Source organism: Tauraco erythrolophus, chromosome 7 (assembly GCF_009769465.1).
Source record: "Tauraco erythrolophus isolate bTauEry1 chromosome 7, bTauEry1.pri, whole genome shotgun sequence".
Classification (NCBI taxonomy): Eukaryota; Metazoa; Chordata; class Aves; order Musophagiformes; family Musophagidae; genus Tauraco; species Tauraco erythrolophus.
Window position 1 is genome coordinate 34,249,085 of NC_141471.1, and position 13,601 is coordinate 34,262,685.

Consider the following 13,601-nt stretch of genomic DNA (forward strand, 5'->3'; position numbering starts at 1 on the left):
TGGTGTGTTACTCAGAAAACATTGAAGTTCTGGGCCTAAAATTGCTGACCAAGAAATGTTCTGCCAGCAAGGCTTGTTGTAATTTATATTTCTGAGAGAAATCAAAAGGCACCAGTGGAGGCTTCTCTTTATTTCTGTCATCAGACCATAATCCAATTATAAGGTTCCAAGTTCCAAGCTGTATTTCCATCCAAGTTTTCACGTACAACAGAGATAAAAATTATGTAGAATAAAAATTTTGTTCATCTCTCATTAATACTTTTGATATTGACAATATTTAACGGGTAACTTCAGGGTTGAAATGGGATGAGAAAAATAATGGGATCCGAACCTTTTCAGCTCTCTTCCTCTCTTTCCTAGACTCCAATGTAAAATGAAGTTATATGAGGAGCAGCAGAATGGCTGCAGAGGATGAGCAGTAAAATCTCTGCCCCCAAGCCCTCCTTGGATCAGATGAGGTCCTACAGGGAGTGTCAGTCGTATTTGACACAAAGCAGTAATATGATTTATAATCATTTATTTTCTTCTCTTCATTTCCAGCTTCAGAGCCCAATTTGAAGGTACGTTCAAGGTTAAAACAAAAGGTGACAGAAAGAAGAAGCAGTCCTTTACTCAGGAGGAAGGATGGAAATGTTGTCAGTTCATTCAAGAAGCGACTCTTTGAGGTGACAGGTAATTAAAAATGGAGAAATTATGTATCAGCTGTGACTGCTTATAGAATAGTGGTGGTATTTTGGAATTGAAACTATTTGCTAAACAAAAGATTGTATCTTTTTTTTTTTTCTGCTGCTGAAAAGAAAACCATACTAAATAAATGGTTGTGTATAAATAGCTTCTAATCTACAGCTTTCTACCACTTACTAAAAAGTCATTGTCAATTTGAAAGCCATACTTTCAAGCCAGGTTGGAAACCAGTACTTTACAACAGCAAGCACAAGAACAAATAGTAGACTTTTGGTTACAAGGGACATCAAAGGAGAAAACAAGAGTGGTCTCTTCCCTTAATTTGTGTCTTCCATACAAGGACAACATTTTGGGTCACATCTCCCACTTCCCATGTCGTGGAAAATGCAGATGCTAATAGCAGGTGCAAAAACACCTATCTGATATTAGTTAGGTTAATCAAGGACCTTTTGGGAATCTTGCATTTGGCCCTGTCCCTCTGGTTTCTCTTTTTTGAAAATGTCAAGATTAGTTGGTTTTGATGTAAGGGCTGACTAATCTGTTTTTTGAGAAGAGTTGAAACATTCAAATATTCGTTGGCATATTGATGGTCATAGCATATAGTATGTATTCTTAATAACTGAAAGGGAATTTTTAGCATGTAAAAATACAGAATTATGCATATGGGGGGATTAAAAGGTGAAAAAAAGCAAAGTAAATGTTTATCATTAAGTAGCATTTGTTTTCAATATTTTCCTGCCTTTGAACTTAAAAAGTGACAGGTTGGCTGGACCATGGAAGCTAAAGTTTTCTTTCATGTTTTGTATTGCAGAGTGGTAGATTTTGTTACGTATATTATTTTGCAGACTTGCACCCAAGTTCCCAAACAGGCTAAAGTCCTCTTATTTTTACTCCTTAGGATTAGTAGGCTGCCAAGGTCTATCTTTTGATTTGAAAGAAAAGAGCATTTACAGTATATGGCCTCATTCTGACATTTCTTACTTTGACTTTGCATTGATATTTGGTAGCTTCATGACTTGTTCAAGTGATGTTACAATCGGTCCATATGTTTATGCAACCAACTATTGCTAGTCTGTCAGACATGTATCTGGATTCAGTTGGTATATCAGAATGCTGTCACACCAAGATGGAAATATAACACAACATGAACGAATTCACATCAGTGTCCCCATACATGCAATTCCTATGACAACTTTTTGCAGTATGTCGTGTGTAAGACTGGGACACAATGTGAATGTAAGTATGAAGGTAACTAAATAACATAATTTCCTTATAAATTATTTCTGGATTAGAATTTTTTACAGATAATGTATTCTTTTCATTTGCTGAAGCTCTTGCAAGATTCTTGATCTCCACTTCCTTACTTTTAGCTGATTTCTTTATATTTTGTACACTGACAAGTAAGGTATAAAGTGAAATACTTATCTCAGGAGTTTTTCCGCAGCCACTGAAAAAGCAGAAGCCTGAAAATAAATGTGTTCTCTTCCTAGCTCTGACAACAATTTGGAGCCTTATAGATTGCCATTATAATTATTAATATCGGCTATGTGACATTTTGCACCTTTCATAATCAAAACTTCCCTGATCAAACATTTCTGGCTGAAACCTCTTTCTCCTTTTTTTTTTTTTTTTAATTCTTTTAACTGGAAACGACCCTTTATTTAAATGTCTGTTTATACAAAAAGTGCTATTGTAATTTTTTAAAAAAAGGTTTGTGATTCTACTCTTCTATGAAAACTAGTGAGAATATGATGCAAGAACTTTACCTGACCAATTGGCATACTTGGGTACAGATTCACTTCAGTAAATCAAAGTAAACTCCAGTAGGAAAGAGCAACAGGTTTAAGAAACAGCTAGAAAATTTCCCAGTGATTTCAGTTGAAGTAAGGATATATTTTTGCATGTGAACTAAGGCAGAAAGAGCAAAGAAGCAAAGTGGCTATAGAATATTTACTGCCACATTTAGATATTAATTACTTTAACTTCTTGAGTACTTTAATTTGAAAGCTATCCTAGGAAATAGGCTTACCTCTACTAATGCTGTGCTCTTCCATCTTTGTTAACTGTTTCCGTTACATAAATTTAATTTATATCAGTGTAGGATTAGAATAACTCAATGCAACAACACACAACAAGATCATCCTCTTCCGCTTTATCTTAGACAGAACTTGGGAAATTTTAAATCAAGGTAACATGAAACCTTTCAAATGCTATTTTAAGATTTCTGTATGCTGTAAATATTCCTTCATGGTTGTGCCAAAGATGCAGTGAAAGTGGTATATATTTTGCCATTATTACTTGCATATTTAATGATTAGTCCACAATGGGCTTATCCCTTTTCTAAACAGAAAGGAGATGGCAGTAGGCCTCATTAATTGACGACATGTTATCATGACCTTTGCAAGCCTGCTGTCTCTGTCATTTTGATCTCTTACAGAGGCAGGACTCTGCAATTAAAAAGAGAAGACTTGCTTTTCTTTTTACTCATTACAAGTTCTATGTATCTCTGCCTGATACTGAGTATCAGACAATCTTTGTGGAAAAAATAAACTTTCCTTTGTGAAGCAAACAGATCAGAAGGGGAAAGATGAAAAGTGTCTTTCCTCGTTAGCACTGTAGAAAGAAAATCAAAAGAAATGGAGGATGAATTAAAAATCTTTAACATAAGTAAATATATTCATAACCAATAGATACTTTTCAACAGCAGAAAACCCCTATGCCATAAAGAGTATACAATTAATCAAGATCATGTGTTCCTTTTCCAGTGTGAAATTCAGGTATGCTTAATCTGTTTTTCAGAATCCTCAGTCAGTAGCAGCTCCCCTGGATCCGGTCCCAGTTCTCCAAGCAATGGCCCGACCAGCAGTATAACAGAAAATGAAACCTCAGTTTTGCCATCTAACATTCAAGCTGAGGTAAGATTCCTTCTCTTTATTGGGTAGATAATTGCTCAGATTTTAAACTGGAGAGATTTGAAACTTCAATTTGATCATACTCACCAGCAGAGTAATTGCAGAAGATATAATTTTCAGGGATACCAGGACAATGCAGGCTGAGATCACAGTGTGTTATATGTGAAATTCACCTCCATATACGAGATGCATGTTCAGGAGACTCTTTGGTAACAAAAATCCAAACAAAAGCATCAGTAATGCTACTGGAAGAGTGGCAGACAACTATGGAAGGAACTTGGAAGCATTCACGTTGCAGAACATTACCTTCTGGGAAAACCTGAAGAGGTGCACAGTGCTGAACACTCACGAAGAACTTTCATGTGCAAAAGGGTGATTTACACATTGTTGACTCTAACACATATGAGTTAAGGTGGTCCCAGGTTTGAATGGCTGCTGCTCTTGTGAGACCCCACCTGGAATACTGTGTTCAGCTCTGGAGTCCCCAGCACAAGAAGGACATGGAGCTGCTGGAGCGGGTCCAGAGGAGGGCCACGAAGATGATCAGAGGGCTGGAGCACCTCTGCTATGAAGACAGGCTGAGAGAGTTGGGGCTGTTCAGCCTGGAGAAGAGAAGGCTCCAGGGTGATCTTATAGCAGCCTTCCAGTACCTAAAGGGGGCCTACAGGAAAGCTGGAGAGGGACTTTTTACAAGGGCGTGTAGTGATAGGACAAGGGGCAATGGATTTAAACTGAAAGAGGGCAGATTTAGATTGGATATAAGGAAGAAATTTTTCAGTCAGAGGGTGGTGAGGCACTGGAACAGGTTGCCCAGAGAAGTTGTGGATGCCCCATCCCTGGAAGCGTTGAACGCCAGATTGAATGAGGCTTTGGGCAACCTGGTGTAGTGGAGGGTTTCCCTGCCCATGGCAGGGGGGCTGGAACTAGATGATCTTTGAGGTCCTTTCCAACTCTAACCATTCTATGATTCTGTGATTCTATGAAGTAGATTTGTTTAGTTGCAGTATCGGAGTTAGGTGAATAAATTGGTTTTCACATCTGCCTTTTATTTTGCTGTACCTCAGTTTCCTTATCAGGGCAGTACTTACCAATACAACTGGCATGCCTGGATACCTATTTTGTAAAGCAAGATTGTACACAGAAGGAATCTTAACTGTTCCTTATTCTGTTTCATACATACCTGCCTATAACAACAGGAATGCGGATGGTAAATCAGTTGTGATAAACCTCATTTAGCACAGACGACATGCCTAAGTCATGCTTTCCGTGGCAATATTGTAAAGGGACAATAAACCAATGCAACTAAGAGAGAATCAAGTTCCACAATATTCTGTATCCAGTGCCTGTACTTACAGCAATTCCTGCTTCGGTGGAAAACTTTTCTATTAATTTTTGGGTTGTAGTGTTTGTATCAGAAAAATTGCATAAGAAAATGTGATTTAACAGAGTTTTAGCTAATGGAGCTATTTCTCCAGGTCAGTGGCAGGACATTCACCTCAAAAAAACCTGGAATGGGCAGTTCAACCTCCAGCAGTGACTTTTCGCCATAATGAATTAATTGTGTGTGTGAACTATGATCCAGGGGGCAGGTGTGTGACCTCTGCACACTGATTAGTAGCCTCTCTCTGGCCCGTAACCAAAAAGAAAAAAAAAAATTGCATTGATGGCTAACATGTGGTCTTGCCTCATAGCCCCTCTGTATATGATTGCAAAGAAATTTAAATGATGAAGAGTGAGATCCATCATTTGGATTAGATCAGATCCTAGTTCAGTGGAATTAAATGGTATATTTCAATATTGGGAATGCTATAGATAGAAGTTTGTAATATGTGGATGTTAGTGCTGTATTAAACAGGGAATCTTGTCCAATTGGATCTTATATTGACTTGAGGATAGTACAAAATGCAAGGGGAATAACATCTCAGACTGATACATGATGCTTGTTACTTTGCATATTATAGCTTCTGGACACTTGCCTACAGTGTTGCACCACTATCAGATGTGCATATAATCTGGCCAGGCTGGCAATCTCAGTTTGGAGAGTTTTGAAAAAGTTGCAGCAAGAAACAGCAGAGTTCTCTTCTGTTTAATAGAACACGGCATTGCATATCATTTGCCATTTCTGTGCCAGACATCAGAAGCTACAGCCCCACCATACAATCAGAGATGCTCAAATGAACCTAAAAAGTTCCTTTAGAAGTTGGGCTCTGTGTGCTGGAGTCGGTCACTTAGCTCACTGGAATTGTACTGAGAAGCTGAAACTACTGACTTCCACTTCTGGATCCAGTGGGGGATTTCTTTACCTCTCTGGTTACTTGGCTGTTTAATACTGTTGTCCTGTGAGCTCAACCATTTTTCCATAAATCTCAACCTCAGAGCATTTTGGTTTCAGCAGGAATTTCTCTGGTAGTTTAACAGCAGCCAAACTGCTATGTATCTCCTTTCTAGTTTAGCATTAGCTGCCAGCTCTCAAAGGCTATGTATCTAATCAATTTTTCAGCAGATACACAAAGTACAGGAGTTTCTAATAATAGGATAAGTGTTCCAAAATCACCCAAAATATCACTTGTTGTGCTGTAATCCCGCATGACTCACATTGCTGTTGTTTCATAATTGTTGTTGTGACATTTGCAGTAAGTGTTGTGCTCATATCTGAGTGGGTGGATAGCCATGGTTTTCATGGCAGCAAATAAAACACTTTTTGCTGGGGGAAAACAGATTGCTATGACAGAGAGCCATTTACCAGTAAAACATGAGTCAATACCGTAAATGATTACACTCTAGTGCATAGACAGAATTAGAGCATTATCAGTAATGAAACAGATTTTTACAATATTTTTACCATATCCATTTGAATAATGAGACTTTTAAGTGGTTTACCCTCTGGAGCAGGCAGTCTGCTGGGTAAACATTTCCATTTTTTTGAATGAACAAAGGTGCACTGCAAATGCTACGTTTTTGCAGATAATCTTTTACTATCACAGTTCCCTTAAAGGTACTTTCAGTACCATTTGTTAAAACATTGGTCTCATTATATGAAACTTGAAAGTTAAAACTCAAGATTTTAATTGCACCTTATAAATAAAATGCTGTTTTTATTAGGCCCAGTTGTCTCCAGTATCATCAAGGTTCACTGCAGTAGCTATTTGACTCTTGTAGCATGCCATACACTTTCAGGTCACCTGCTGTGCTGAGACTAAATCTTACTTGCATGAGAAATGCAAGCAGGATTGAGCCCCTGCACAGCACGCCCCTTGAGTTCAGAGGGACAACCTGCCTTAGAAATGTGGAATGATTAATATTGGCCATTCACAGCCTGGTCAAAAGCCATTGGACACAATGGAAAGTTTCCAATTGGTGTAAATGGCCTTCAGATCAGTTTTCTTCTCTTTCATTTGTGCTTTGCAGAGCAGCATTTCCTAGAATATCACCTGATTAAACAGGAGACATAAACGACATGCATGGCAGATAAACACATACTTGATTTGTGCAACCCCACAGTACTGTGTTTCTAACACTCAGCTCCTTCAGGTGCTCTTTGCAAGTGGCTAGTAGCAAAATGTGTAGGTTTCTGACTGGCTGGAGAGGTTTGCTTCAAGTGTATGTGAAGAGAATCTAATTAATTAACAAAAAATCCACCCCAAAACCTTTAAGAAATAAGAATGTAATTGTGAATATTCAAAGCTTAGTGTAGGTCCACAATTTAGAAGCATTAAAGCCAAACCATTTCCTCTTCCCCTCCTAATGTGTAAAGGTGCATATAAACATGCCTATGTGTAATAGATGTTCCTGCCTCTCAGCAGGTTCTAGTACCAAAACAAAAGTACAATAACTAATCATGATTACTTGGTGATCATCATGTACTGTTACGTTTAGTTATTACACTCCATTTGAAGAAAGAGGGTAACTCTGTTGACAGGATATTTTAAACATCAGGAAGCAGGATCCATGGATCCAGTGAGTAAGTACGTAGAGGAGCAAGTAGAGCATTTGCCCTTTGGGGTAATTTAGGCGCCAATCCAAACCATGAAGTCTGCATGTAGTAGGAGGACCATGGCTTAGCCATTGTGCTGCCAGATGACACTGCTGGCAACTCCAGTTTGTGCCACCATCTCAAGGTATTGTCAACTATGTAAAAAGAGAAGGGGCAGCTGGGGTCATGTGGTTGTGCCTCAGCATATGGGTTGTGCCTCAGCATTTGCAGGACCCTAATATATGCAGGTGAGCTGCTAAACTTATTTTGGGAGATGAGGTTTAGCTGACACTTAGGCTAATATTACCTGAAAATATTTTTTGAAATCAGTTGTCTCCCCATATGAAATTTACTGATTATTAGCAGTATTAAAAATTGAATGGAACTGCTCTTACTAAAAAATTCCTGTTTTCTCCCATGGTACATAGTGTGATTGATTCTGCCTCATGAAACAGTCAGCCTGACCTTAATGTGGAAATGTGCTTTACTGCACTACACCTTCTTTGTTAATTCAACTCTTAGAAGGTAACAGTGGCATACTGGAACCCAAAAAGGAAACATGCATTTTTGAAGTGGCTCTGTATAGATGCTGCAGTTGCTACAAATTTACCTTACAAAATTATATTCTAGGAAACACATTAGAGCTGCTGCAGTGTCCTTTTTCAGTTGAATCTTTGTATTCTCCCTCAATAATACCTCCATAGTACTTGATGTACTTGGTTTTATTCATGGTCAAAGGTGGACGTTATCAAGGCAAGACACTGTTAGCCAGGAATTAGTGTAATATACAAGCGAAGCTTCTTTGTTTCGTATGCTATCTGTTGACATTCCCTAGGTACCAAAAGTAAATTACAGAGATAGACTTCTACTGTTATTGTCTCAGTGATAGGTCGTATCTCCAAACAAACTATGAGGAAGGTTATGTTTTGGAATAACATCCTGTGTTTTTGTGCTTAACCACTTTTCATTGATGATCTGAAGTTGCATTGTATTAGCACAAAGTATTTTACAGAGTTAATTGATATTCCAGGTTTGTCCAGGGGAAAATCTACAGCTCCCCACAACATGCTTGACAAGTTATTATATTTACTTTAGTCAAAGCCCGTGTGTGCAGTATCCCTCTTGGAGGTGGTCTATTATTGGAGTCCCATATGCTTTTTGTTTGGGAAGAAAGCAGTCAGTGTGTCATACTGTTACACAGGGTATTCTTTTTCAAGGATGTTGTTCCCTTGGGGACCATATCATGCCAGAGTTCCTAAGTCTAATAAGACCTTTGTAGCTCTTATTGTGTTAAAGTTCTGGGAGGGAAGCAAGAGTTAAACAGAAAATGTAATTCAAGCAACTATACTAGACCACATGTTGAAAAACATGACTGTTAAAGCAGAAAGGCAAAGGCTTCAAAAACATTCCTGTTGTGGTAATGTAACTTTTTATGTTTCTTCTCAATTAATCTAGAATGGAAAGGCAGAGGGTGATCTTTGCAGAATGTCTGGTTTTACTTGACAGTAATTAAAAATGTATCAGCAATTCCATGTCCTTGAAAATTATATCACAAGGCTTCAAAAGAAGTGTTAAAGATTTTAACTTGGAAGGCAATTAGGAAGGCTGGGAGGGGTATCCCACCATCAGAGAATGACAGGACGCTGGTTTTGTGTGTACACATATAGAGACAGTACATTTTTTTTAAATGGCAAATGTGGCAAACTGCCTCATCTTCTCAAAATTCCCATGTCGATGGAAGTAAATAACGTGCCCAAAACATCCCCATATCACAATCTGGTTGAGAAAATACATGAGGTAAGTAGAAACCACGTTTCATACCTTAAAACAAAGTTTATAACAACCACGGTAAAGGTCTAATACATCCGCATTCATTACACCTTTGATTCAGCCAGATATACTCCTTAATTCATTGACTAAATTTCCCACTGAGTTTCTAGTAGTGAAAGTACAGTTGATGAGAAGAACTGGTGTTGAGCTGATGAGAAGTCGATGAGAAGAGGTGGTCTAGAAATCCTCAAGATTTCGATTTTGCATGGAAATCTGATTAACTAACCAAGGAATAATTTCAGACATATATAAGTTTTTTTCTTAAGAAAATAAATATCAACGGCTTTTTCACAGGGACAGTACTTTTCCTTATCTGGAACCCCACTGGGATGCAAACCAGTGCATGATATGTAACTGGCTTTTGACGTAGCAGGATAACGAGGATAAAGTATCCAAGATAAAAAGCTTGGAAATTATACTTCTGTTGATTTTCCCCTTTATTCCAGCATCTGGTTTCCCAGCAACGCCTTTTGATACAGGACGAATCAGTGAACTTGCTGAGTCTGTACACATCCCCTTCTCTGCCCAACATTACCTTGGGACTTCCAGCAGTGCAACCTCAAATCAGTGTAAGTGACCAGTCTCAAGCTTTCCTGCCTACTTTTGCTTTCAGAAAACCTGCTTGCTGACTATTCCCTTTTTTAGCATTTTGGAACGTAGGCAATTCAGAGTAGGAACCACACCTGCCTTTGCATTGGGCAACATCAGAACATTTAAGGGCACAACTTGAAAGCAGTCATCATTCTTAATTGCAAATAGGCAAGTGCCAGTGTGGAGCTTAGCTAAGTATGGGCCACATGCATTGCATTTATGTCTGCAAATCAGAAAACAGATTTCAGACATGGTGAGAAGTATATGAGGAGATCATTTAGTACAAAAGTTCAAATTATATCATCCTGGTAAAGTACAGCACCTGTAACTTTTTATGAGATTCCAGTAGCAACCTAAGCTTGGATGGAGCATAGCAGGATAAGAATCTAGTATTTCTGCAGATAGGTTTGTTATTTGAGGGGTGTGCTGTCAATCAGGCAGATAAAACTGGTGATATGTGAACAACACTTAATATTTTAATGACGAAGTTTTGTTTCTATGCCCTTTGTTCAGTCTGCAGCAATCACCTTTATTTAGAGGTAAATGTTAAATTAATATGTGAAACGTGTGAAAACACAGACATGGTATGTATGGAGATCCATGCTGATGGATAAGGATCTTTAGATCTAGACCAAGTTACAGTAACCTAGAGGTGAAATCTGAGGCTCAGTAAAAAATCTGAAAACTTTATCACTAGTCAAAACTTACCTTTTCTGATTTCCAGAAAAATATGTAAAAATACTCATGTAAGTCATATGGTGGTTGTATACAACAGTGCATAAATTTCTGATGAAATTTTAGCCATTTAAATTTCTTAGAACGTGAATTGGTGACTTCTATAAAAATACTAGAGGTGCAAGTACAGCTTTCCATGGTGTAAAAAAACCCCAAATCTGTACAATCTACTATGGTTTGTAATAAGTGCTACTTAATTCCAGTGCTAAATGTAGTTAAAGTTTCCAGTTATTTTGGGGCTTTTTCAGTACATTTACTGTTCTCACCAATAATATATTGCTGCAATCCAACATTTTAACATCAGATATAGAACTTTGCGAAGAAAATTGTGTAACCTTTAAATCAGTTCTCTAGAAGCCTTTCATGAGATATTTATAAGCAAATTATTGTTTTTAAATGATGGAAAAATTGAACTAACCATGAAAAGTAGTGCTTACTTTTCCAGACGATATCATCAAAAATTTCTTAGCTATTTCACAAAAAATATAGCTAGCTTCAAAGTAATTTTATAACATCAAAATGGAAATGAAAATACGTTTAATTTTCTCACTCAAATCATATGAGCTTTTGATGTGGCCAGCTAGCACCAAATATTACTTTTGGCATTAGAAGAAACAAAGGGGTTGATTTATGCAAGTAATGTTTATTTCTGTAACCAGAATAAGTAGTTGCAAATTGAATGTAAAGTTTACTTTGGTGTTTGTTTTTCAGGGAAGGGTGATAGCAGAGTGTGAAGTAAGCATAAACCAAAAAAATATTAGTGAAAACCTTGGTTTGCCTCATTAGAATTTATGGAGTTTAGATTATCAGAGGTACCGTTTTTACCATGACATATGATAAGTGGTTATCTACAAGCCTCAACATGCTTATTTCTGTTAGGTTATTATTCTTGCTGTAAAAATTGTTATTCTGCTTTAACTGCTCTTTTAAGAAATATTTCTTTTTTAAACTAGACAAAGAACAAAGAAATATAAAGTACATTTGCAATGCTGAAGGGCCAAAACTTCCAAAATCTTTAAATCAATAACTGTGCAATTTTTAATGACACTTTAAAATGCCACACACATACAATGGCTCTTGATGATTCTGTAGATGAGAGTCTAACTATGCAAATTTACTTTGCAAAGAGTAAAACTTGCATTTGTGCTGTCCTTCAGGGAGTCAGGGAGTGCTCCAGGAAAAGTAATAGCTTCCCACTGCTACAGGTAATTATTTTGTTTTGCTGGTTGGCTTGCTGTCTGATGAAAAGTTATGTGAAAAACCAAGCCTTGCCTATTCCAAACTCAATGGAAACTGTTTCCTCTGATCCCCTGTTTTCCTGTGCAGGAGACTGTGGGAAGGTCTTTAGGAATTTTAAGGATAGGTCTTGTCTTTTCATTAATAATATTCTAACTAGTAGTTCTTTATGCTTTGGCTTTTACTACTGATTTTTTTTCAAGTAATTTCATTACTCAGTTTCTTACAGTGTTACATTTAACTGCCATGTTCTTCCTCCCTTTTCATCTCACAGTCAAAGTGTGAGATAGGGATGTTAACCTTTTCTTCTGTATGTATTCGTAAAGTATGACATAAGACCATCTAATCAAGCAGAGATATAAATGGCTAGGTCTATGAGAAGCAGTTACCAGTACTGTTGTTCTTTGACAGGCTTCGTCGTCATTCAAAGAAAAGCAGAAGGGGGAGACCCAGTCGCTCAGACAAGGAGTGGCCTTGGCTGGACAGTATGGGGGCAACATTCCTCCATCCTCAACTCATCCTCACGTTGCTTTGGAGGGAAAGCCAAATAGCAGCCACCAAGCTCTCTTGCAGCATCTGTTACTGAAAGAACAAATGAGACAGCAAAAACTTCTTGTGACTGGTAATGATCAAGGCTTCAACACAGTAATAATTCAAGACAGTTTTAGTGACATTCGTCTTCACATTAAACTAAATGTGGTAATACAGATACTATACGTCCTAATGGTTGGAAAAGGTGGAAGGGTGGGAGAAAAAAACCCAGCATTTTTGTTTTCCCCCTTTAGTGATTCTGCTCCAGTCTGTTAGCCTGAAAGAATTCGGTGATTACAGAAAAGAGAAAATGATTACTTCATCACATTCTTTTGCAGCTGCTGAACTTCCCAGCATGGCAAGGCACGTGGTACATGTCCCACGGCATCAGCGCTGACGCAGAGTTCTGCAATATACACCCCTCTTCTCGCTGAAAGCTGTCTCTCCTATTAGAACTACTAGTTTGTTGTTCTTCACGCAGGAGTGAAATGTCCCTGTTTTGCAGGAGCGGTTCCTCTTCATCCACAGTCTCCTCTAGCAGCGAAGGAGAGAGTCTCACCTGGCATAAGAGCTGCTCACAAACTGCCTCGTCACAGGCCACTGAATCGAACCCAGTCAGCTCCTCTTCCTCAGAGTACTTTGGCCCAACTGGTCATCCAGCAGCAACATCAACAGTTTTTGGAGAAGCAGAAACAGTACCAGCAGCAGATCCACATGAATAAGGTGAGTTCCCAAAGTAAGGAATTTCCAATAAATGTAAAGGTTGAACTAATAAGGACATGTGAGTATTGGCGCCATGTGGTCGTGGAGGGTAGGTGGGTTCTTGCAACAGTATCTTGTTTATGCATAGTTGGTGTACGCATTTTTATAGATCTTCTTTTTCAGCTTCTGAGGTATGCTACAAAGGTAATTTGTGGTTCTTGACATCAGTAAGAATACAATTCAACAAAATGGGATTCAAAGTATCTTTCCGGTATAAGTTACAGGTGGTTTCCTGTTGAACGATAGATGCCTTAAAGATTCCTAGATTTCTGTCCAGCTTTCTAATGCTCTAGTGCTCAAGCACTTTTGAGCTTCAGCAATTATTCCATTCAGCTCCCTTTGAATTG

The 13,601-nt window shown here is 38.1% G+C and overlaps 1 protein-coding gene across 1 annotated transcript in view; it reads left to right on the top strand.

The window, feature by feature from the left end:
* The window catches only part of HDAC9 (histone deacetylase 9), a 412,038-nt gene that overhangs the window by 197,590 nt on the left and 200,847 nt on the right, over nucleotides 1–13,601 (top strand). The window contains 5 exon segments of the mRNA XM_086615076.1: nucleotides 541–672; nucleotides 3,484–3,599; nucleotides 9,846–9,968; nucleotides 12,373–12,583; nucleotides 12,998–13,215. Coding sequence (XP_086471202.1) covers nucleotides 541–672; nucleotides 3,484–3,599; nucleotides 9,846–9,968; nucleotides 12,373–12,583; nucleotides 12,998–13,215 — 800 coding nt within the window.